General features: G+C 44.6%; 1 protein-coding gene across 1 annotated transcript; it reads right to left on the bottom strand.

Moving 5' to 3' along the window:
- Window positions 1-23,198: 23,198 nt before the first annotated feature.
- On the bottom strand, window positions 23,199-25,894 carry LOC148013269 (U-box domain-containing protein 45-like). The gene is made up of 2 exons (XM_087668270.1): window positions 25,167-25,894; window positions 23,199-24,695 (listed from the first exon to the last, which is right to left on the bottom strand). Exons 1-2 carry the CDS (start codon window positions 25,460-25,462, stop codon window positions 23,864-23,866), a joined length of 1,128 nt encoding a protein of 375 aa, XP_087524396.1. The 5' UTR covers window positions 25,463-25,894; the 3' UTR covers window positions 23,199-23,863.
- Window positions 25,895-26,389: the final 495 nt, after the last annotated feature.

The raw sequence follows: 26,389 nt of genomic DNA, 5'->3' as shown, positions 1-26,389 counted from the left end.
ATTGCATAGTCCTCTCCCAAGAAGGACTATCACCTCTATGCATGGCTTCCTCAAAAGTAAAGGGCTCAAAAAAATCTATCACTATGACATAATCAGTAGAGGGCTCATAATGATCAAGAGGATATGAGGTCATAGTAGAGCATCACAAAAATGGTTGTGGAGCTTGGACAACATGTCCTTGATGCAAAAGATCAATATGATATTACACAATAGGTGGATCATCTGAGGCCACTCAAGCATCAATAGCAACTCCAGACTATCTAACAGGGGCTAGTTGTATGTAACTGGAGCTTTCTCTTGAAATATCACCCTAGACACCTCAATCACCTACTCATCTTTCTTGTACACCTTATCCAAGAAACATAAAATTATGGCTATGGATAAATTTTCTAGCTTGCGATCCCAAAGATGACAACCCATCTCACCTACCTCACCATATCTAAGAAAGATGTATTTGACAGACTTCAAATCCATTCCGCTTATCTTTGGGAATATGGAAAAATGCCTCACATCCAAAGACTCTCAAGTGTGCATATGAAGAAGCTTTACCAGACCATACTCCTTTGCAGCCCTACCACCAAGAGTAGTGCATGGGGATTGTTAATCAAATGAAATACACTAATAAATGTCCCAACCCAAAAGATATGGGGTATGTCTATAGAATTGAGTATACTATAGACCCTCCCTTGAATGGTCCTATTCATATACTCGAAAACACTATTCTAGATGGGGTATATGGAGCAGTCAATGGATGCTTAATGCCTCAATCATCATAGAACTACTCAAAAGCATTGGATACATAGTCACCCCACTATCTTATCTCAAGAATTTTAGCATATGTCCAAATTGGTTCTCAACTAAAGCAACAAAGTGGTGAAAAGTAGCTAAACCATATGAAATTTACTTGATGGGATAGACCAAAATTTTATGTGAAAAATCATCAATGAATACAATAAAATTCTTAGCACCACCCAAAGACTATCAGGGCATGGAACTACAATGTTTACTGCAGCACAAACGAGCGGAAAAATGGAGCAGAGGAGTGGGAAAATGAAAAAATGAGATAACTGAAAGGGCACAGAACAAAGGAAGGAAAAGGTGCCCCGGATGGAAGTCAAACCCTAAAAATTTTGAATGACGACCTCTCCAGAAGGCTTCAATGTCACCTCGAGAAAGAAAAGAGTAAAAGCGCACCACTAATTGTGAAAGCACTCCCGAATCCTTGTAAAAGAGTGTCAGGCTCACTCCTGTGCAAATTGTATGCACTAGTTGGGAATGGGATAAGTTAGAACGGTGGGAAATAGGAAAAGAAGGCCTAGGCTAATGGCTGGCCATGTAAAAAGTAGGGATGACCATCCAAAAAGTAGGGCATGTATATAAAGTTCAAAAGTGAATGAGAAGATCATTCTTGTATGTGGCCAAAGCTTCTTCTTCTTCTTCGCTTGTTTCTTGCCTTCTTGCTTGTGCTTGAGTAAGGGATTGAGGGAGTGTGAGGGAGTGAGGGAGTGAGTGTGTGAGAGTGAGGGATCGTGGAGAAGAAGCTCCCCATCTTCTCTCTTCATCTTCTCTTCTTCTCTTCTCTTCTCTTTTCTTGCACGGCTATGGAGGAGGATGGAGCTTGACGGAGAGGGCCTGAGGTTGCTTGAGCTTGCCGCAAGGATCGTGGAGCTACCGGAGTGCAAGAGAGAGGAGGGAACTCGATCGAGCATCAAGGTAAGCTCACTACACCCGTAAGGTAGGCATTGTGCATCGACTAGGTGAGAGGTAGCCATGGCCACTCAGCTTGAAACGCTTGATCAATAAGCGGTCCGTAGGTCTCAGGGTATAGCTCCATAGCTCCCCTTCATTTTGGTTCCATTCCCGAGACCGACGGAATCAAGCCTCGAGTACCGCGCACATCGAATCGAGCATAGAATTATTGCAGCCCGAACCAGTGCTCGAGATAGTTAGGAGATTTAGGAGGTTTTAATCCTTGGAGCAAGTAAGTATTTTAATTTGTTGTTGAATATTAGAGTAGGACCATCCATATCCATCTCTTTTTTAATTTTTGTTGCACTAGGTTAAGATTCGGATAGGAAAAAGAAGAAAAACAGAAAGGGTTCTGCTGCTGCTGGAAACAGGAAAATAGGGGCATAAATTCTGGAGTGCCATTTGATTCGAGCACCACAGTGATTCCAGGTATGTCTAGCATTTTCTTTTAGTGTTTTGCACCTATCTGGAAGGCATTGGATGATTCCATGGAGTAGGCGCTGAGCTTGAGTCATCGCGTGCAACCCGCGGGCTATCCTCGAGGGGTTCACTATATATATATTCTCTATATAACGTGCGTTCATGGCCTATTTCTAAATATCCTAATCTATAAAGTTTTCTTGAATAAAACACAACCCTTTCTATTCAATCTGTAAGTAACCCCTTTATATGACACCCTTCTGTATGTAAAAATGTATAAAAATGGTGTTTTAAAAACCCCTTATTTTGAACTCATGTTATATATACATATACTCATGAGTGACCCCCCCGAGGGGCTGTCGTTTGCGTAGTCGGACCAAGTTGTTTGGGTCCGATTCCCAAAATCGGACAACCCGATTTCTGGAGTCGGACCGTCCAACTGCGAGAATCGAACCACCCCTTCCGATCCGATTCCAGCAGTCGAACCCAATGCCAAAATCGGACCACATGTCCTAGTCCCAAAATCGAACCATTGGTCCTAGCACCACAATCGGACCACTCGTTCTATCGCAGGAGTCGGACCCCCCTGTTCGACTAGGGAAATCGGACCACCCTATCCGAGTCTCACAATCGGACCACCCTGTCCGAGTCTCAAAATCAAACCAGCCCGTCCGATTCCCAAAATTGGACGGTCCAATTCTGAGAATCAGACCACTTCACCAGAATTTAAAATAGAGGGTTTTTGAACCTGCCTGACAGTCTTGGCCACCCTGTTCACATCTCTGACCCCCTTGGAAACCCAATTTAGCCCTTAGAAGCCAGAGACCAGATAGGATAACCAAGGATTCACCCCAAACAGCTAGACACTGAGCGGACTGAATTTAGAACTTGACTTGACTTTCGGTAACCAACCAACCAACCCTGAAGAAAAATAGACAACGCAGCATGGACTGTCAGTAAGACCTTAGATCAGCCAAAACCTGCGCTTAGAGCCATATCAGGCTACGAACGTGAGGGGAAGAGTGGATTTTGCTTTGAGCATTTCCTCTATTCGCACCTCACTTTTGATTTTATCACCAAAGGTGCACTACAAGAAAAGAAAAAGCATGTTTTTGCATTGAGTACTAGAAAGCACGAAGCACAACTTGTGAATAAGATTGACAATTCCTTTCAATAACAAGGAACTCGTCAGGAGATATAATAACATCAAGGAACCCACTATTAGAAAAAGATCCCAAAACATAGTTGGGTGCTTGAGAGCCCCATCAATAGGACCTTAAGAGGACACGAAAATCCAGAAGGCGACAATATAAGGATCGGATATTGCTGGAGCTACTCAAATTGATCGACGACCTTGTGGATCTGGAAGTGGGAACAATGTCAGGATCACAAGGCAAACAAGGAGAGGACCAACTGGACTTGGGAGAATTCCCAGTCTTAGTGCAGGAGTTAGTCAATGAGTACGACTTGTTGACTAGGATGGTAGTTCAGGGCAGACCAGTAGAGGAAGTGGTAGCAAGCCTAGAAGAGGAAAGAAAGGCGATTAGAAAGGTGCTAGAGAGCATAATTGCCTATAACCACGAGCAGAAGGCTAGGAAACTCCAACAAGATGTAGACATATATGAGGCCCGGTGTGTGCTAACCTTGGCTGGTGCAGCCAAAGCAGGGCCAAATGCAGAGAGAGAACGAGCAGCAGAGGATGACTTATCGTTGAGTGAACTCATAGCCAAGCGGCTCATGGACAATACGTCCGCTGAGCAGAGCGCAACAACCTTAGCCACCGCATTACTCTCGGGATTAGGGGTCACGCAAGGGGCAAAGGGGTAATCTAGAATCCCTATTGTAGCAAAGAAGCTAGACAAGTATGAACCTAGCAATGACCCATATAGCTTTGTGGAGCAATTTGAACAAGTTTGCGAAGAAAACAGTCTCACGAACCTTGCACAACACTCTCAACCTTTCAGTCTGTGCTTAGGTGATAAGGGGAGAATTTGGTACACTAGTCTAGATGCAACTGAGCGCACGAACTTTGCCTGTCTTAAGGACCTCTTTATCAAGAGATTCTCTGAGGCAGGGTACTCTGACAATCTTATCATCCAGTTGATGAATGTCAAACAGAGGGAAAAGGAAGACATAAGGGACTATGTCACTCATGTGCGTAGCCTCTTCAAGAGGATCCCTGCAAATGAGCAACCTAACGAGAAGGCTGTGTCTACCGTATTTATAAATGGATTTCAAAGCGAGGAGCTCTACAAGGCTTTGGCTAGTAACTCCACTCTACACCGAGATGTATTAGCTAGAGTCTTTGAAGAGGCAATAAGGGTGGATGATCAGCTTAGGGAGCGAAGCATAAGGAACACCAGTCGGGACAATACAAGTCGGAGAGCTCCAGAGCGGTCAACAGTTTTAGGAGAGAGAGAGAACTCTAGCATACAGGATAAGGGAAAGAGTGTTGACCAAGGCCAGGAGCTGGCTGAGGTGAGAATGGAGCTTGCATGATTGCAAGACCAAATGAGAAAACCCATGCAGCCGCATGTGCAGTGTATACACTATGGTAGTAACCATCTCCCAGCCGAGTGCCAAGATCCTAGATCTAGGACGTGCTCGAACTGTGGTAGATTCGGTCATGACGCATTACATTGCAAACTACCAAGGAGATTCCCATATGCGCAACAATACAACCCTCCATACTTAGGCAACAGGCCACCTAACCTCTTTGGCAGGGGAGCCCAATTGGCGCTTCCAACACTAAATGATGCAAGACCGGCCATTCCTAGGCTAGAGATGAACCCAACACGCATACCCAGACCACCAGGGCCCTTTGTAACCCATCCACTAAGTGAAGCTCCTGTTCACTATGTGGAAGAACTAGTGAAGAGGAAACCTACGTGGACCCATACATATCCTATGATGAGGAAGGTAATCCAGTCCTGATGGACTATCGACCAGTACCGGTGATGATGCTAGGTAGAGGAAGATGCAGAGACTATGGAGGACCAAGCCAAGATCCAATCTCATGCTAGACTTGCGATCATCCAGGCCATATTTCATCACGCTGCCCGAAAAGGGAACAGGCAAACAAGGACAAAGCTAACCTTCGATGCACCGAGTCTGGAATCACACACCTATTTCCTGATTGTCCTAGACGGAAGCCATCAACTAGTTCTGCCAACATGCCCTCTGTACCCTTGGGGCTGTTCAGTGTGGAGACCTTTGACAGTGAGGATACGCCCATCCCACTACATGTCATGACGCGAGCACAGACAATACAGGCATGCATCTCATTGCGTAGGCCAAGTAACCTGGATGCAGTCTCGTTGGGAAAGAAAAGCCGGAGGAGAAGGAGAAAGAGAACAGATGCAAAGATTACCTTAAGACTGAGGAAGCTACAACGCTAGTGACAGGAAAGAGGGTCACTAATGCAGAGGCAGAGATCTCAGCTCCTAAGACAGCAGAATTAGGGAGTGCCAAGGTAGGGGAATACCCCCACCCCAAACAACAACTTGAGGCTATAGCCAAAGTCAAGAAGTGGGTCAAGGACGCCTAGGAACACCTTAAGCACGTAGAGCCCATACTGGAAGACCAAATTGAAGATATCTCTAGTGTGAGTACACCCGTTTCACTGTCGTGACCTCAATCGGGGAACGCACCCACACCACATGAGATGCCACAGAGGCAAGACTAGGAAGGAGCATGTCAGCAAGCTAACCAAGACATATGGCCAAAGAGTGCTGACCAAGGAGGAAGGCAACCACCCAGAAACCTCCTCACCACTTTAGTAACCATGCTAGTAACCTTGAGCCTAGGAGATCTCCTTCGGCAGCACCCTTCCTTATGGCAAGAATTAAAGCACTGGGTGGAGGGAAAAGAGGAGCACACTATCGGTGACTTGCAAGAGCAGGACGCAGTCACGTAAATTCCAAGCCTAACGCTACACTTAGTTCCAAGGTCATTGCACGTCAATGCTTTCTGGGAAGGCACTGAGATGCATGTAGTCTTACATATCTTAGCCTTGGAAGATGTAACATGAAAAGGAATCGAAGACATAGGCGTCGGTGTCAGTGTCTTGAGCCATGCAGTTCTACAGGCCTGGGGAAACCCACCTGTGGAAACGGCTAGATTCAATGTCACATTGGCCAACAGAATGAAGGTCAAACCATTGGAAGTCCTAAAGAACTGGCCAGTGAAGGTGGCAGGGGTGCAATTTTCCATGAACTTCATTGTCATGAAGGGAGTGGACTACGACATACTGCTAGGCCGACCCTAGATGAGGAACGCTCGAGTTATTGAAGATTGGGGTAACAATCTCATCTTCTTGGAAAATAGAACAGAAGCAGTAAGGATTGAGATGGATACCTGGAAGACTACCCCAGCCGACCTTGATGCTATCTCAACCATGGTAAAAGGTGATAACCAGGCAAGCAAACCCTATGGGTCATTGACCAAGTACATCCCTTGCCCTGAGGACGAGCGGGATTGGATGCACGTCTTGGCAACCATTGACCTACCGTTCTCGGATCAGGAAGAGCTATATAGGCAAGTTGCTAAATCCCGAAGCATGCCAGCAAGGGAGCCCATCATGCCACTCTGCATGATGGCAGGAAGCTCATGTAACCCAGGGAAGCCGATCTCATTCCATATCCCTACCAACAAGCTCGAGCTTCAGGAAATCATAGAGTACCTGACCGATAAACTGAAGGGAAACATGACTGCCAATCTAAAACCCCTAAGTGATCTTTTGGCTGAGCCTGAGTGGAAATGGACCAAAATTCACGATATGAACCTATTATACAATTGGGCTTTAGTCACTGACGAAAAGGAGATTGGAGAGGAAAGCCTAGGGGATGACCAGCAGTCAGAGGGGCAAGACTCTGATGATGAGGAGTACGAGGACTGCCGTTCTATTGGAGATGAGAGTGAAGAAGAGTTAGACACGATAGAATATGACACTGAAGGGAGAACAATTGAACAGATCAAGGTAGACTCTAGGCCTAGAAGGGAAAGGGCATGTTGGAATGAAAGAGGAGTCATGCGGATGGAGTGCGATAGATCCTGGTTGGAGCACATAGGAGCCATGGATTACAAGCAGGTAGGAATGGCGCAACCATTGGTAGTTCTAGTGCTTAAGACGGATACACCTTCTGAATTACGACCCCCTAGCAAAACTCCTTCCTCAAAGAAAAGATGCGAGTTTAACTCGGAGTCAGAAGTCAATACGAAGAGTGATCCCAAAATACCCCAACCCTCTAAGGTCAGACGCACCAAAGAGGACTTGCCAGTTCACCTAAGGCGCAAACGGCTAAATGAGGAGGCCAGGAAGCAAACTAAGGACTCGGAAGCAGAGAGGCAAAAGAAGCCGCAGGATCTCCCCAAATGCTTCACAAATTTTAAGAAGGGTGATAGAGTGGTGATTCTGCTATGAGCAAAGAGACAAGGGCAAACCAGTGAGCCAATTGAGGGACCCACCAAGGTCAAGGAAGTCAACTTGGCAGGGGAAGGTGAGAAGCCTCGACCTGTGTTCATTGCTGACGACTTGACCAAGGATGAGGAGGCTAAACTTGTTGCTCTCCTATGAGAGTATGTCGACGTGTTTGCCTGGTCCTTGGAGGAACTTAAAGGAGTCGATCCTAGGGTTATGACCCATAATATCCCAATGGTTCCAGATGGGGTGCCAACAAGGCAACGACCTTACCTTATGAATCCCAAACACGCCTATGCAGTGAAGAAGAAAATCGATAAGCTCCTAAAGGCGGGATTTATATATGAGATTGAGCACATGGATTGGGTATCACCTATAGTGATCGTTATGAAAAAGAATGGTAAAATTCGAGTGTGTGTGAATTACAAGAAAGTTAATGCCGCTACGAAGAGGGACAACTACCCCTTACCATATATCGAGCACATGCTGGAGAGGGTAGCAGGCAAAGAAGCCTACAGCTTCCTGGATGGCTTCTCTAGCTATAATCAAGTGCAAGTGCACCCTGACGACATGCACAAGACTGCCTTCGCCACAGAGTGGGGTGTATTTGCCTATATCGTCATGCCCTTTGGGCTAATGAATGTACATGCGACCTTTCAATGATTAATGTGCACCATCTTCAAGGATATGCTTAGACGCGAGCTAGAGGTGTTCGTAGATGACTTATGCGTACACTCTAGTTGGGCCAAACACTTAGAAAAGTTGAGAGCTGTCTTTGAACAGTGTCAATTATACAACCTCTCGTTGAACCCCTTAAAGTGCCAGTTCTAGGTGAAGCACAGATGTATCCTCGGGCACGTAGTGTCAAGAAACGGCATTGCCACTGACTTCTCAAAAGTCATGGTCATTGTCGACCTACCACCACCCATTAACTACAAGGGCATTCAGTGTTTCTTAGGCCATACGGGATACTATCGATACTTTGTACTGGATTACGCACTAATTGCTAGACCATTGTACAAACTGCTGATCGTATTCGAGTGGACTAAGGAATGCCAGCATAAATATGAAGAGTTGAAGAAGGCTCTCACCACTGCACCAATCTTACGAGCCCCAAATTGGAGCATAACGTTTCATGTACACATAGATACCTCTAAGTTTGCTATTGGAGCTGTTCTATGCCAACCTGGTGAGCATAACCTAGATTACCCCGTGAGTTTTGCCAGCAGGCCGCTCACTGAAACGGAGATAAACTATTCCACTACAGAAAGGGAAGGGTTAGCCATGGTGTTTGTTGTAAAGAAATTTAGGCATTATCTGTTGGCCACCCCCTTCGTCTTTTTCATTGACCATCAAGCCTTACTTTATCTCGTGAACAAGCCATGCGCTACAGGTCGCATAGCTAGATGGTTACTTCTCTTGTTGGAATTCGATTTCTCTATGGTTGTACATAAGGGAAAGCAGCACTACATGGCTGATCACATGTCCTGCATACCCATAGGAGAAGCTGCTAGACAAGGCATACCTAAAGACCTACCGGACGCTCATCTCTTTGGCCTGCCTAGCGAAAGAGACTTGTTTAGAGCCGATCTAACGCCATATTGGGCCGATGATGTAGTTCAAGTGCTAGAGAACGGTCTACCCGAGAGACCTATTGAGAAAGCCAGGCTAAGGAGACTTATCTTAAAGATCCAGCCATGCCAACTAATCGCCGGCCAACTCTATAGGCTAGGACAAGACAGTTTGTTGCGTAGATGTGTGTGTGAGCACGAGATGCACCATATATTGAGAGAAGCGCATGGTGGAATAGCTAGAGAACACTTTAGTGGGGATACAACAGCTTGTAAGGTGCTACAATCCCAACTATGGTGGCCCACCCTATTCCGTGATGCTGCTAAATTTGTAAAACACTGCGATGAGTGCCAGAGGACTAAGGTGCCTGTGCGTAAGGATAAGATGGAGTTGACCCCCGTAATAGCAAGACAGCCCTTCGAAAAATGGGGCATTGACTTCATTAGACCTATCAGTCCTACAGCACAGTACTCCCAGGCACGCTACATCATTGTGGCAACAACTGATTACCTGACGAAGTGGGCAGAGGCAAGAGCCACTAGGAAGAATGACGCTAGAACCACTGTGAAGTTCTTGTGGGAGCAAGTCCTTTCACGTTTTGGTTGTCCAAATGAACTAGTAAGTGATCAGGGCATGCACTTCATTAATGAAGTGATATCCCACCTACTCTCGACTTTCCTAATCATTCATCATAGAAGGTCCTCGCCCTACTACCCTCAAGCAAATGGCCAAGTAGAATCCACGAATAAAATCCTAGTCAATGTGCTTACGAAGGTGGTATCCACATCATGAAGTAACTAGGATAACAAATTAATGGCGGCCTTGTAGCCTATCTTATAGCTTATAAGACGGCTGTAGGACATATGCCCTTTAGGTTGACTTATGGAATGGAGGGCATTCTACCCTTAGAGTTCTTTATCCCTAGCTTAAGGATAGCAGCCCAGGAGCATTGGGAGGGAAGAGAGGCTTGGACCAACTGCTTAGTGGAGTTAGAGTGTCTCACGGAGACTCGACTCTTAGCCAGCCATGCTCTGATTTGTGAGAAGGCATGAAGAAAGATGTGGTTTGACAAGCATATCAAATAGCGCAACATTGATCAGGGGGACCTCGTTCTACTATGCTCTGTGAAGGGTCACAAACAGAAAATGAAATTTTGAGGACTAGGACCTTTTCGAGTACGTACAATTAGTAGAATAAGCAATGTTAAATTGGAGACGCTCGACGGTGAAGGAATAGGCTTTTTCAATGGCACTCGCATGAAAAAGTACTATCATCCTTCCCATCCGTTGCACGAGCCACCTATGCTTGAAGCCCCTATCAATGTCTACGTGGCCACTATTACCAAACTAACAAATCAAGATGAAGAAGTAGTGGGGCACCCGCCTACCTACGAATCACGGTCACTGCAAAACGGATGTATTCTTTTTATGCCTTGATTGACGAAGGCCGACTATAAGATCTTGATGCATGACCATTGGACACGCATGGTCAACCTAAATTACAGCCCACAAACACTAAACTCAGCCCATTTGGGGGAAACACTTACTCACTCTTAGGAAAATGCAAAGTGGTTGTCTCTATCGAGTCTGAAAGTATACCAGTCTTCTTTTATGTGTTGCCAAACGCTAAAGGGGCCGGTAATAAGTCACTACTAGGTCGCACTTTTAAAAAGCAGACGAACTGCAATGTGGACTATAACCTAAATCACATCCATCAGCTAGGCAATGTGCGCATAGTGACTACTTTCAGTAAGGGTTATCTTGATCCTTCTACAATTGCAAAGCCACCGATAGAGACCCCTACGACCACGCCTATGACCAAGCCTAGGGAGAAGGGCTGTGATATCTCACCCCACGCTCAAACTGCTAGAACCAAGTCCACCAAGGCCATTCACAAGGCCAAGGAATCCACGCTCATATGGGTGCCAAAACGACAAGGGCCACCTCCTTGTAAACCACAGAAACGTGCTTCTAAACGCAAAAACTATCAGTCACAGCCTAAGAGGCAGCTTAGATGCTATTGACGTAGGTGCACGACCATGCCGCGATGGATCCCCAAAGATCTCTTGCGAGCACAAGGATACTATGAGGGCAACCCCTGGATATGGGTGCCTAAGAGTGGACATTCAAGAGACTTAACTCTAAGCAACCTCACTCCAGCTAGAGAGGCTTGCACATACGGAGCCCAGGCTGCAAAGCAAGCTGGACCAGCACCGGTTGTGATTAATGAATCCCAACTCATTTATCGTCCAAAGCTAGATGCCCCAGAATTATCCAAGTCAGAGGAGTTGAGCACCCCCATGCCGGCTCTGATAGAATGCAGCACACCTCGTATGCCACTGGAGCCCCTTGCAGCATCTCAAAGTGCTTCTGAGTGCAAAGTCCCATCTATGATGCCATCAATGGAGTCACCACTATCCAGCCCAATTGCACCATCACCACCAGCAGGTCTTAGGCCTTCGTATGAAAGACGATCTTTCCTTTCAGTGGCCAAGGATCTTGCTGAGACCTCGGGAGATGACATAGTGACATGCATCAAGGTGTTAGATAACACCTTCACCACATTCGCTAGAAGCTATGACAGGCTTTGACCTAGGACTTCTCGATGAACCCCTTGCTTCTGATGTTCGTGCGTTGCCATGAACTTGGGAAGACTACAAATTTATGACCGTCAAATTTCCCAAAATTGCCGCCGAATTAATCACTAATGGAGAAATCTCAAGGGAGCAAGCCATTCTCAGAAGACTAATTACCTCGTACCGCAAGCCTGCTCGCTCTACACCTAAACAAGAACTGGAGGAGCTCACGTAGCTTGCCAGCTCTGATTCTTCGTTCTTACAACTGTGGTATGCCTTGCGACTCCAATGGGAGTAAAAAGGATGCCGCATCATGACCAATGCTGAGCAAAGAAGGGCAATCAAAACAATTGAACACGACCCTACTTATGTGGCACCTCTTTCGTTGGGTTTTGGCCATTACACGCAACATACACTTAGATGACCATGTGTTAGCCCACCCTTGCATTGACCAATTCCTTACGGAAGAGGAACTGCACGTTGCTAGCCGCCTCAACTCCGGGGACATCTTTCATGATGTCTTGACCTAAATCACCCAAGCTTCCATACGACCATGTGAACTTGATCATCATGCCTAGCTTGAATATAACCCTAACCTCTATACTTGGCTGTTGGCCAAGTAACTCGCCCCACAAAGTCCATGTGAGTCCTCCTTCTTCCCTTGCTAATCCTAGGAAGGATTCCTTTAAAACTTGGGGGGGGGGGATGGCGGCAAAGTGAGAGCCAAGTGATGTAGCAAGGTGTAGTGATGGATGAAAATGATCAACTGAATTTAAATAGAAAAGAATGCAAGGAGGGAATAGATGTTGCTTTTGAATTATTTCCAAGTTTCATACCTCTGAAGCAGCATGGCAAATTGTCACACGCATTCTTTCTTGGGTTTTTGTTTGGGAGCAAAGTGAGAGCCAAGTGATGTAGCAAGGTGTAGTGATGGATGAAAATGATCAACTGAATTTAAATAGGAAAGAATGCAATGAGGAAATAGATGTTGCTTTTGAATTATTTCCAAGTTTCATACCTCTAAAGCAGCACGGAAAATTGTCACACGCATTCTTTCTAGGGTTTTTGTTAGTGATGAGTCAATTCATAACTCTAATATTGGCATGGTGTAATGACAGGCACCTACCATGGCAGGACAAGAAAAGGGGGGTAAACTTCCATTCACTGAAGAGGAGCTGACAAAGTATGGGAATCAGTGTTGAGACACGTGGATTTAGCTAGTTCACGTTCAAACATACCCTGAATTTAGACGATGCCATCCTGGAAGAGCCGACAGTGAAGGAGTTGGTGGATAAATGCAACCTCCAAAAGTGTGGAAAAGGTCGGACAGGTTGTAGATTACAGCATGTGCGCTAACTTTTTAAGGATCTTTGATGAAGGTAGGAGCTGTGGCACGGTCACAGTAAGGACTGGTAACCAGGAAAGAAGGGTGCAAGTGCCCCTTAATGCAGCTATCGTCGAGAAAGCCCTGGGGCTTGTGTCCAAGAAGGAGAGGCACCCAAGAAGAGATGTATATACCCTGATGGGAGTCAAAAAAGATGACGTGCACATAGTGGATGGAATCAGTTTGGCTGATATTCCAGACCTCGCAACAAAGATGCAAGCTAAAATGGTCCACGCCCTTTTCTCAGGATAGAGATACAATGCTTTAATGAACAGAATCGGGGTGCCATTACTAGAGAGCATCGCTGTAGGAGTTCCAGAGGAGGCGGACAGGAACGGTTTTGTGCAGAAAACTATCAAGAGTTCAGCCACACTCCTGGCTCCAGCCGCAGCACTAGTTGGTGGGGAGTCTCCTATTTCTATTGCACGATCCGCAAGGAAAAAACCTACCTCGAAAGCCTCCACAATCAGATATGGCGGTGTCCTGACGGCAATCATCCATGAGGCCATCAAGGATGCTGGTGTAGATGAAGAGCAAGCTGTGCATCAAAGCTCACCTCACCGCAAGGAAGAAGGCTCGAGTGAAAGGACAATAAGTGACAAAGGAGAGCCGGAGGTACCACCTACTCAAGCGGCTAAACCACGGGAGCAAAAGAAGAGTGAAAAGAGCCAGAAGGAGAAGAAAGAAAGACTGAGCAAAGAAGAGCAAGCCGAGATGAAGAGGGCTCAAAGAGAGTCAAGAAGGGTGGGGGAGGAATGAAGGAAAAAATAAGAGGATGAACTCGAAAAAATTAAAGAAGAATCAAACAGGGCATAAGAAGAGAGGCAAAGAAGGGCAGAGGAGAAAGCCGAAGAACTAAGAATGAAAGAACTTGCTAAGTTGGCAGAGGCCACTCATAGATTTGTCGAAGAAACCCATGGGGGAGGAGAGATTGATCCTTTGAGTCCCCGCCATGAAGCTGAAGCAAGTGGCAGTGTGGAAACGGTCCCATTAGTTGTAGGCAAGGGCAAGTCCCTGCTGCACCCCCTGCCTTCCTCCTTTGTGCCAGTACCAACCAACACCACAACCACAACCACCCCGCAACCCACGCCCTCTCTAGACATGGCCCAATTGATGAACATGATGCAGCTACTTGTCAGTAAAGTGACTGAAATTGTACCAGAAACCGAAGCAAAAAGGCCTGCTGCCGCAAATGCCGAGTCTAGGCAAGATCCAAAACGACAGAAGCTAGAGGCATCAACCACTACAGCCCCTACTCCCATGCCATCTGGTGTCGACTATGACGCTTATGTGGTTGAGATTCTAGCACAATTGGACAAGGCAAAAGAAGAAAAGAAGATAGCCCTGGTGGAGTTAGCGAAAGAAAATGAAACTTCGGCAGCCTTAAGGCTAGAGGTTTCAAAGCAAGGAACCGACCGAAGAAGGGAAGTGAAAAATCTACAAGATCAGGTGGAAGCAAAGACCAAGGAAGCCCAGGACAATGAGAGCCGCCTAAGACAAAGGCTGGAAGATGAAGAGCAAAAGCTGGTGGCAGAACAGTGAAGCTTAAAGCTACTAGTGTAGCAGCATGCTGACTTGCAACAGAGAACTGCCGAACTGGAAAGGTACAGACAGATAGAAGCTCAGGAGGGCGAGCCAAGTGAGCAACAAGAAGATGCCATAGCTTTCCGGCTATGATATGAACTTGAAGAACAAGACAGATTGGAGAGGGAAATAGAGTTCCTAGAACAGGAAAGGCCGGGAGTTCCCACAACAGAAGCACAAAGGCTGTAGAATGAGGCACAACGACTACAAGATGCATTGGAGATTACCAAGGGAGACATAGAGGCCCTCATGGCCATGGCCTTTACCCAAAGAATATTGCACTTTGCAGAGATCCAAAGTCACGAGCAGCTTGTGCAAGAAAATTCAGAGCTATTTGCTGAGGTAGAAAAAATATTCAACATTGCAAATCAGGCAAAAGAAATTGCTAAAGAACAATTGGCTTGAAAATCTAGGGAAAGGAACCAACTCTGGTTCTTAACGAATCAGCACAGCAGGTTGTGACAACCTTGGCAAGTGAGCTGGAGGAGGGAAGAAAGAAGATGGACGAGAGAGCCAGTGAGTGGAAAAGAAACAATTTTGAAAGAGTTAGGGATTTAACAAAATGCTTGGTGGTGGCAACACACAAAGGCAAGCCTTCCTCAGCACAGTACTACACGTCACCCAGGCGGAGAGCAATGATTCAGTGGAGAAGGTAAGAAGGAAGCTAGAACTGACCACCCGAGCACTAAAGTATAGCCTATAAGAACGGGAGCTTCCAACAGGCACAGGAATCACAAAAGAGCAGCAATTTTACTACCTACGCCATGCCGGCCTCTCCACTGTTGAGCTTAAGGAACTTGGGTTTGAAGAGCATGAGCAGCCACCACCAACACCACAAGCGGTTCCATCAATTGTTGAGCAGAATGTCAAAGAGGGTCCGGATTTTGAGCAGGATGCTGAAGAAGAGCAACAAAGAATGCCCAGTCCGCCTCTACCAGACCTCCTGTCTGAAGGGCTCGAAGATGCCCATATGCCCGAGCGTATTGTGGCAGCCAGAAGAAGAAGACAAGAACTAGTAGAGAAAGCCCAACGCAGAGTACGATCACTGCCAAGACAATTCCCTGAAGAGCCTGTGCCACTACGGGGAGATCCCCATCCTATCGATTGGCCTCAGGAATTGGTCATATGGCATCAACAAGAGTTCTAGATGAGGTCGTTTGAACTTTCATTTGCTTATCCACGCTCTCTGGACCGTGCTTTGCCTCTAGGTATTCTAGCCAAGATCAAGGATCTGGCTAATGATCTTGCAAACAGGTGGATAGAGGAAAGAAGCTTCATAATAACCAGATGGAGACAAGAGCCTGAAGACTATTGGCAAGACAAGGTAAACAAGGTTCCCAAAACCGTCCAAGGCTACGAGGCACAGCCGAAGTGGCGGAGGAGGATTTGGGATACCAATTTTGATGCATGGACCGCCTTTTGCAGCTCGCTCCCTGAAGAACGCAATGACCCCATCTACATGCCCTACCCCCGTAGGCATGGAGTTAGCTATGATCGAAATATTCATGGGGATTTTGACTTTCCTAAGATATATAATGTTAATGCCCGAAGCCCTGAGGAATGCCTAGTCTTTAGGTTAGAGGATCTCCTCCCATCTATCAAGCGCTTCCTCGCAAATTTTTCTTCTTGCCCAGATCCAACCTTCTTAACTACCTATAATTATCTTAGGTCTATCAAGTTTCTACTAATGCAGAGACCCACAGCCAAGGAAGCCCACCTCCCTCCACTCTTTTTTGACATCAATCTAGGGATAGATAGTAGAGCCATGACTAGACTAATGATGAGGGCAACCTTGCTTCCCTCCTTTTGCCTAGAAATCTTAGAGGATATGAGTGATACCCGCTTCACGAGGTGCAATCATCCTTTCTTGCCATCCACACCTCTGAAGGCCCGGGCCGGTATTAAAGAATATCTACAAAGTCGTGCATTCCTATCCCAATGCTTGCGACCGCCTCGTAATCCAGCTGAAGGTGATAGGCATTAGCCAGGACATCTTCCTTGTATGCAATTCTTCAAAAAAAAAAAGAGAAGAAAAAGAAAAAGAAAAAAGAAAAAAGCACGAGGGCTCACTTCACTCACTACACCTAGGGTTTACACCTAGCCCCTCCCCCACTTCACGCTTAGGGCACATCAAGGGCAGGACTTCCAAACCTGTCACCCTAAGTTTTGCACTGCACCTCAACCAACACACGAACTGGGTCCTCAAGTGTGGGACATTACCAAGGGCTTACCCAAGGCTAGACCCATCTCCCAATTCTACTACACATACACTTACACCACACCGTGAGATAGACACACCCCTTAGGGAGTGCACAACTTTCTCTTGCAGGCTATGATCGTGACTCAGTAAATGGCTACCCAGCTAAAGAAGATCATCAATGACATTCGCTAATGACCAAGAATTTTTCCTTGAGTCGGACAGGACACCACTACAGCAGCTTCAGGAGCTTTTGCATACTCCGATGGTTGGATGGACCAACACGCTTGATGTAGCCAACCATCTGCCTGTTGATGGCTACCATGACTGAACCAAATCAAGCAAAAGGAAAGTCAGTGATGGACCCACCATTGGCATAGATTTTGGAACCTCATAGATTTTGGAGCATCTTCATGAAGTCTAAAGCACGGCAGAATCTCTCCTTCCCGGTCATCGTTAATCAAACTCCATCACCTCTCATTCACAACAGCACCTTTTGATTGTGTTCATCTACCCACCAGTTCCTCTTAGCAACAACCCCAACTACCCCACTACTCCTCACCACAGCGCCATGGGACTGGCACTCAGCTAGGAGGGGGGTAATGTTTACCGCAGCACAGAGAAGCGGGTAAATGGAGCAGAGGAGCGGGAAAATGGAAAAAGGAGATAACCGAAAGGGCACAGAACAAAGGAAGGAAAAGGTGCCCCGGATGGAAGTCAAACCCTAAAAATTTTGAATGACGACCTCTCCAAAAGGCCTCAATGTCGCCTCGAGAAAAGAAAAGAGTAAAAGCGCACCATTAATTGTGAAAGCGCTCCCAAATCCTTGTAAAAGAGTGCCAGGCTCACTCCTTTGCAAATTGTATGCACTAGTTGGGAATGGGATAAGTTAGAACGGTGGGAAATAGGAAAAGAGGGCCTAGGCTAATGGCCGGCCATGTAAAAAGTGGGGATGACCGCCCAAAAAGTAGGGCATGTATATAAAGTTCAAAAGTGAATGAGAAGATCATTCTTGTGTGTGGCCAAAGCTTCTTCTTCTTCTTCTCTTGTTTCTTGCCTTCTTGCTTGTGCTTGAGTGAGGGATTGAGAGAGTGTGAGGGAGTGAGGGAGTGAGTGTGTGAGAGTGAGGGATCGTGGAGAAGAAGCTTCCCATCTTCTTTCTTCATCTTCTCTTCTTCTCTTCTCTTCTCTTTTCTCGCGCGGCTATGGAGGATGGAGCTTGACGGAGAGGGCTTGAGGTTGCTTGAGCTTGCCGCAAGGATTGTGGAGCTACCGGAGTGCAAGAGAGAGGAGGAAACTTGATCGAGCATCAAGGTAAGCTCACTACACCCATAAGGTAGGCATTGCGCATCGGCTAGGCGAGAGGTAGCCATGGCCGCTTGGCTTAAAACGCTTGATCAATAAGCGGTCCGTAGGTCTCGGGGTAGAGCTCCATAGCTCCCCTTCATACAAACATCTGAATGAATAAGAGCCAATGGCTTACCCATGCACGTAGAGCTAGACTTCTTATGAGCATTACGAGTCTACCTACCATATAAGCAATGATCACAAAAATCAAAACAAGAATAGTGAGTGGGAGATATTGCAATCAAGTCAAAATTGACATTCCTTTAAGTCACATGTGCCCAAGATAATGATGCCACAATTATACATGAGGGAGATCAATGATGGTGAATACATGATCCATAGATCCAAAAATAAGGGATTAAGACTGCCAACTTTGGCACCTCTAACAAAAATGAGGTTGCCACAAGAAATCTTCCAAGAATAATCACCAAAAGAGACATGGTAATAACAAGAATCATCTAACTATCCAATATAAATACGGCTTTTCACCAAAGTCAAGATATGGCATACATCATGCAAAACAAAAGAAGTACATGTAGGAAATTGTGAGCGAACATCACTAATGCCAATGATATCACATACATGATAATCTCCCTATCATTAGAAACTTGAAATGGTACACTAAGTATAAAACTAACCATAATGCAAGGTCACATGAAAGAAAGCCCCTAAATTAGGTAACTAGCACTAAGAGAACGAGGATTGGCATCAACCAACTGTATGGTAGCAAGTGAAGAAGCTATGAATATGTAGTCATCCAACTTGTACTCCAATGTACTCCACCCCAATTTGACAATCACCTACCCTTCTTGCCAACTCTCAAGAGGAATAAGCTTTCCCCTTTTTGGGCTACTAATTCCTCAAAAATCCCCCTAATTCTAGAAAGGATTGTGGCTAGAATCAGCCCTATTCTAACTCCAATCAAAACAGGCCATGTTATCCACATTGTTCCAATATCTTTGATTTTGACCCCATGAATTGTCCATAGTTTGTTCTTCATTTCTAGCTTGTTTTAGATTAAAAAGAGTGTAATTTCATGATGTTCTTGAGTATTTAACATTTTGAAATTAATTTTCATACAAGGAGTATGCATGTAGAAGAACTAACTACATGTACTCTAGATTAGCAAGTCTTTTACAACCTTTGAGGCAAATTGTCTTACGAGAGCGTATTTTAGGAAGATTTATCCACTATGGAACCCAAAAGAAGAGTAAGGTAGCTGAGCAAGTCCCAGCTACAATGAGAGAGGAGCAATTTGTTGCTATTATGAGCATAGCACCACTCCCTCCTCCTCTAGCCTACCAAGTGTCTATCGTATCATAAATATGCTTTCAGTATTAGGCTTGAATTGATATCAACTCAGGAATGTCACGTAAATGAATTCCTTGGTTCCACACCTTGTTTTTATAAGAGTTTTTTAAATTCACTTTACTAGAGATACGTGGATATGTTGAACATGTCTTCCTTGAGAAGAGTACTTGGCTTAAATATATGCATGCTACAGACTAAATATGTTCTTGAGACCCCCATGGATAAAGAAAGAACTAATCAATGGTAGGTAATCCTCATGATAGAGAGAGTTAATAAAGTAACTAGGTCCTAATGCTAACCTCTAATAGTGATTGTGAAATACTTAAGGAAATTAACTCGCAAGTATTCTTGGTGTTGTTCCCCCTATAAGAATGCCATGTTGGAGGTCTTAGCTTGGGGTAGGGAGGAATATTTGTTCCTAACATGAGGAATAGAGATAGGAAGTACACCCTCCATGAAATAATGATGTCATATTAGAAGCTCATGAAATCCAACTAGGTTATGGATCTAAGAATAGAAGGGTAGCATCTTGACAAGAGAACCAAGATTAGACACACTCCTTACATGGGACCAAGAGTGGTATGTTTGAACTACAAATGAAGTAACGAATCACTTCTAAAAGCTCACAAAGAGGCTATGACCAAAAAGATAGTTGCACGGGCTAGAATTGACTCTTATGGCCTAAACATGGTAGTTTGAATTGACTACAATGTAGCGTTAAATGAGAGGTCGATGATGGCATATGACATCCCTAATGGTGCTTTGTGATCTAAAAGTCTCGTACCAAGTTTAGTTCCAATCTTCAATACATGAGAGATACATCCTATCAAAGTGGGGCAGTTGTACAAGACTACATGGAGGGAAACTACATCACAGTATGTGCAAAAAAAATTACGGGAAGAAGGGCCTGAATTTTGATCATGGTCTCTTCTAGAAAGTTGTAGCTTCAAAGTTGGCCTATAGTTTTGCCTCAAAAAGCTTAGTGAGCCAAGCTACAAATCAATAGGACTAGTTGTCCATGGGTTTGTTGAGTCAACAAGATCTCCCGATGAAGAAGAATAAGTACTTGATACTTAATATAGGGCTTCACATATATGTACATTCATACAATCATATCTGAGATAAGGAGGGGATAGATAAAAGGCAAAATTCATTGTCTGAAAATTCGAGGAAATTAGAGATGTGACTGAGACCTAGGAGAATGTTAAGGAGAAATTCTAAGTGGTGAAATGGCTCTTGTCAAATATTTAATGGATTGTTTATCATAATTGTTGAGTACTGACTTGATCGAGACTTGAATCTCCTTTCATAGGCATGAGCTCAACTTCCACCACCACCATATCCACCTAATACCATTAGCATTAGGTTTGAGTACAAGTCCAACTTTGGCTTTTTGCAACCACTCTTCTCATAGTGAATGCAACTTTTGCACTTGACAAGAGCTCTTCTTCATGACATATCATTGCTTCTCTACTTACCTACTATCATCAAGGTGAGCTCCAACCTGCCACCTAAAGGTGACATCCTTGCCCATATACAAGACTGCCATTAGAAAATACACCCCTATCACTTAAATTGCTAGTTGTTAGACTTTTCAGAAGGTATGGGAACCCCTTTGAACTATAGTAAATCTTCATCAAGCTTTATGTTAAAGCATTGGTTTTTAACAAAACTTAACTCTTTTGACTAATTGCTACCATTGGTCAAAAAAGCCTCAACTATTTCCTCACTGATCTCAAAGTGGCATGTTACTCCAAATGTACCAAGTAAGGTTCCCATCTTTTTTATGTGGGTTGATATAAGTCTTGTCAATGCAAATTATCCTCCACCTATATTGTATGGAAATAGACACTAGCATAGAACTTATCAATTGGGTAGGATCTATCCATCAAACACAAATAGGCACCCAAGATGTTATTACTAAGTTCATAGGATTTAAATTTCATACACGACAATCCAAGATTATGTATCTATTCATGCGAAAAAGTTCTAGGGTATCATCATTGGAAAAGACATGCTAGGAAGCTTGAGAGAACTATGAAAAATCAACAAGAAAGCCTTAGTATACATGCATTAGAAGGGGTATCAGCACATTTGATGTTGGAGCATGGAAACTAGGCCTAAGGATGTAGATATATAAGGATCGATAAGCTGGCACCAAAGTAGCCACATGCAATGTACCAATTGTGACCATTTGCCTATTTAAAGAGGCACTAAGCAATGCAATCGTATTTGCCTTTTCTCCATCATGAATGGTTTCTCTCTTTTGCAAAATGTTATCCATGGGTTTATATCATAAGAGAGATTATGTAAGATAAGGATATTAACTACTAAGGTCTCGCTAATAGGCCAAAAGAATGAGGATTTTCTGTCTCCACTTACACTACACATGATTAATAAGGTGATTGAGGGAATCTTCAAATTAGTAGATCTAAAAAAGCTACTCTTGTTGCACCAAAACACCACATCAAATGAGAACACAAATAGAAGACAATCGAGTAATAGGTTTGAGACTATGTGATGTGAATAAATTCAAATATTGCCCAAAAAAGTTAAACATAAACAAGGACTACTAAACAAAAAAGTGAGAGGCCATCTACACAATGGGCCTATCAAGGAGTCGACGTCATCTCACAACTTCCCAACACATCCCACAACATATTTCACACACATGCATTTTCATTTTACGTGTGCAAACCATCGTGATTACATTCTAAAGACCAATGGTGTTGATGCGATAAGGAGATTAAATGACTACAAAGAGATCTTATATTGTATGTAAGCTAGATAGGGAGAATAAATGACTACACATATCTCACACAACTAGAGATTATTGAGGGTGACAAGTAGACCTTATGTAACCCGTGGCGATGACCAGTGATTTTAATGACTACAAGATCTTGCATGATCTATATGATGACATGAATGGGGAAGATACTAATCAAGGGTGGACACAACATGGCAATCCACAAATTGGAGCTTCAAGACCAAGGCCAGAACAAGGAACAACAAAGAGAAATAAAATCAAGGAAGTGCTCGCTTGATGTCTCCATCACCTATCATGTCATCAAATTACTAGAAATAACCACTTGTTCAAATTCATGTATATTACAACTGGATCTAATTCGGCATGACATGGGCGGTTGCTTGGCTTTACTGTGGGTCCATATACATTGTTGTATTTGCCTATGTCACAAGCTTCTACTGTTTAAATGTTTTACCCTTGATCTTTGTCATTATACCATCCATTTCTCATTTGCATCACATGCTTTACCTCCCTCTAATCACTCACCAACTTTGAAAAGTTTCACTTGGATGAGACTGTCCATGCTTTCCTAAGCTCTCCATCCATCTAGCCACCCAACCCCTACCATGTTGGGGACACCTATTTATCAGATGGTATCTAGCAGAGCTTACAAAAAGATGCCACAGTCAACTACAGTAGCTTCAGCAGTCACCTCGTCTACTCTAAACCTCGTGTCAGTTATCAAAAGTTGTTCGCAATCATGAGTAATTCTAACTGAAAATATTCAACAGAAACTCTAAAGCCATTTCTGTATAGTAAGTTTATTTCTGATTCCTGAAAATTAAAAGAGGACATTATTTCCGTGTAATGGACTGTACAATAATCAAGAATCCGTTTCTGTCTAGCAACTGTGTAATACACGAGAATCATTTCTTTATGGCAGACTGTACAATGAACAGTTTCCGTGTAACTGTACAATAAACAAGAATCCATTGCTGTAGGAGTCTCCTATGTGTGGAACAAGGGATCCTTCGTGTATGACAGGCTCTATAATAAATAAGAACTCATTGCTAAATAGCTGATCACTGCATGAAAACTGGCGAGCAACCCTAATATAAACGCTGAGTGAGCAACCACAAATGCTATCTTACACAATTGCTCATGCCAAGGGATACCAGCTGCAATAAACAACGTTTGCTTTTCTTGTTTTAACAACCAGTCCATCTTTTGCTGTTATAGCTGTGACTATTTATCAGTACTTTACCATGTGAGTACCTTTGCATGGGTGCTTCGGCATCCTCTGTGATTTATGTGATTGGGATCCGACTAACATTGCTTCTTTCCTGCTTTAGTGACAACCGCTTGATCTATTTTCTGTGATTGACTTTACTTTCTATCAGTATTGAACAATGCGAATAGCTTAAGCTTTACAAGGGAGCTCCATACTCCTGTATCATCTAACCTACATAAACCTATATACTCTCCATGCTTGCTGAGTGGCATAAACTGCAATCCTACTGCAGTAAGCACTGGAGATGATGCACGGCACCCTATCAATGTTATCTTTGCTGGTGAAAGACAGTTGCACCTTGTTCCAAGGGCATCAGGCCCTGCTCCATGCTCAACTGCACCATTTCTGTAAGCATTTTCTTAGCAGCACCAGTGCCAGATTCATCATTGTCAACATGGGCAGCTATCTCATAGACAATGCTCTCCAACACCGAGGCTGGCGACTCCTTCGCAGATGCAGATCTTCGAGATTTGGATGCATCTCGTAACAACTCCAACAGCTTGCGGGCTTTCTCCTGAGCCTCTGGGCCACCTTGCACTGTGAGTTCTAGCAAACCTGGAATAACTCCTTCCTGCAGGATTGCATCTCTATACTTAGATCTGTTTCTCTCACACATGGTGAGAAGTGCTCCCACTGCATGTTCTCGGCCCTGCACAGATCCTTCTTCCAACACTTCCACCATGGCCAATAAGCCACCTTCCACTCTATGGATGCTGGACCTGCCATCCTCAAATTCCATCAGCAATTCTAGTATGGCCATTATCTTTTCGGCCACCTTAGATGACTTCTTGCAATCCTTCAAGAGGAGGAGCAAGGGGGAGACAGCACCAGCTGCCAGGATAGTCATCACATTGCCTGGAAAGGTGGACAAGTTATACAAAGCCAACACAGCATCAACCTTGCCTTGCAGGCTTCCTGACGTAAGCATCCCTACCAGTAATGGAGTGGATCCAGAGGACCCAATCACAGGTTTGTTGGCATTTGATGCTGACAACGTCAAGAGAGCAGCTGCAGCAGATTCTTTCAGATTTCCATCCTCTGACTGCAACAGCTCCATCAAGGGAGCTATAGCTCCTGCATGGACAATTTTCACTTTGTTTCTGCAAGCAATTACACCAGCATATGTCAGCTGGGGTTCAAACAATCTGATATTGATTAAATGAGCAAAGGTAGTAAAACTATAGAGCTAAGAAGCTACAGAAGACAAAAGCAAATGAAACACTGATTTCGCATATACGACTATGATATCTGGTGCAAAGTGATGCTAGGAGAATCGTGAACACCACTAATGGCTTTAACATAAGGCACAAAGCAGAATTTGCGAACTCTGGACATCCAGGATCATTCAATGAACACGAAAGCAAATGAATCACTGATTTGACATATACGGCCAATACGGCCATAACATCTGTTGAAATGGTGCTAAGTGATGCTAACAACATTATCAGTCTTCATTCGCTTCACAAAGGGCGTATAAACTGTAAACAACGCTAATGGCCTTAATATAAGACACTAACAAGAAATTGCGAACTCTGGACATCCAGGATCATTCTATCACCAAAAGTACGAACCTTTCATTGCGTACGGCAAGATTCATCAAGGCCAGGACGGCTGCTTCCTTGGCCTCCGAAGAGGAACATTTGAGCATGGACACCAGCGGGAATATGGCTCCGGCTTCTGCGAGATAGACTCTGCGCTTTGCAGAGGTCTTTGTGAGCCTTCTGACCTCCCTTGCTGCGCGCAAACGCGACTCGCCCATGCCATACATAAGGGACCACAGCACCTCCTGCATCCCTTGCTTGTAGCCGCTTGCGGAGTCCATCCCCTCAGTATTTCCGTCCTCGAGCACCTTTGAATCCACAGGCATGGCTCTAACCCTAATTCAAGAGACCTATGAAAAGAGCGAGTACGTTCTTGGAAATCCCGCAGGTGGAGAAAAGAAACTGACGCCTTCGAAATGGAATCAAGATCATTGATCGCTTTTAAGCGGATAGTCTTTAAAGGATAGGAGAACGAATTCAGGAAGGGTCAAGGTTGCTTGGCTCCGACGCAGGGGAGGGAAAGGGCAGGGGTGGGGACCAAAGGGAAGGCTTCCATGGAAAGGGATGAAGAAAGGAAGGCGTGAGGGGGAGGCGGCGTCAATGGGAGAGGGGCAAGGGGAGGCACCATGGATGACCCGCCATGAAAGAAAACAGATGTCTGTGGGATCCTACCTGAAAAGGAAAGGGGGGAAGACAGAGACAAAGACAGAAGAGAGGTGATGGCAGAAACCCTTCCTCTATGTAGCCCCGGCTGCCCACCTGCTACAACAGTAAGACCACGAGAAGACGACGGGTTCTTTCTAAATACTTTTTATTTTTTCATTTTAAAATACTTTTTATTAATTCGTTTCTAAACCCTTAAAATAAAACTTTTTATATGTACACAAAATGAAAATATCCGTTCCCTCGCAAAATCCACGGCTTCCCTTTTCTTATATTTTTTTTGGGAAAAATCACGCAAAGAAAATGAAAATATCCTTCACGTTCTTGTTTTTTCGCTTTAGGACCACGAAGGCTCTAAAGCGATTTTGCAGGAATAAAATGAATTTCTTTCCTCACATAAAAGAAAATATCCTGGGCCTTTTTTCCATGCCAGCATCGACGGCTCTCGTGCTTCGCCCCCAGATTTGGCCCGCCATCCCAACCGTCCGCACCCGTGGATTACCAAACCGCCACGTGTCCTTCGCATCTTCCCTCGGTCCGTACGCCTGGTGGGCACTGGCGGCAGATGAAAAAGTCGAGCGTCGTGGACA

Source organism: Lygodium microphyllum, chromosome 26, assembly GCF_053477565.2.
Source record: "Lygodium microphyllum isolate KBCC chromosome 26, Lygodium_microphyllum_v1.1.10, whole genome shotgun sequence".
Classification (NCBI taxonomy): Eukaryota; Viridiplantae; Streptophyta; class Polypodiopsida; order Schizaeales; family Lygodiaceae; genus Lygodium; species Lygodium microphyllum.
Note: the sequence above shows the minus strand (reverse complement) of the source record. Positions and strands in the feature narration are given on the sequence as shown.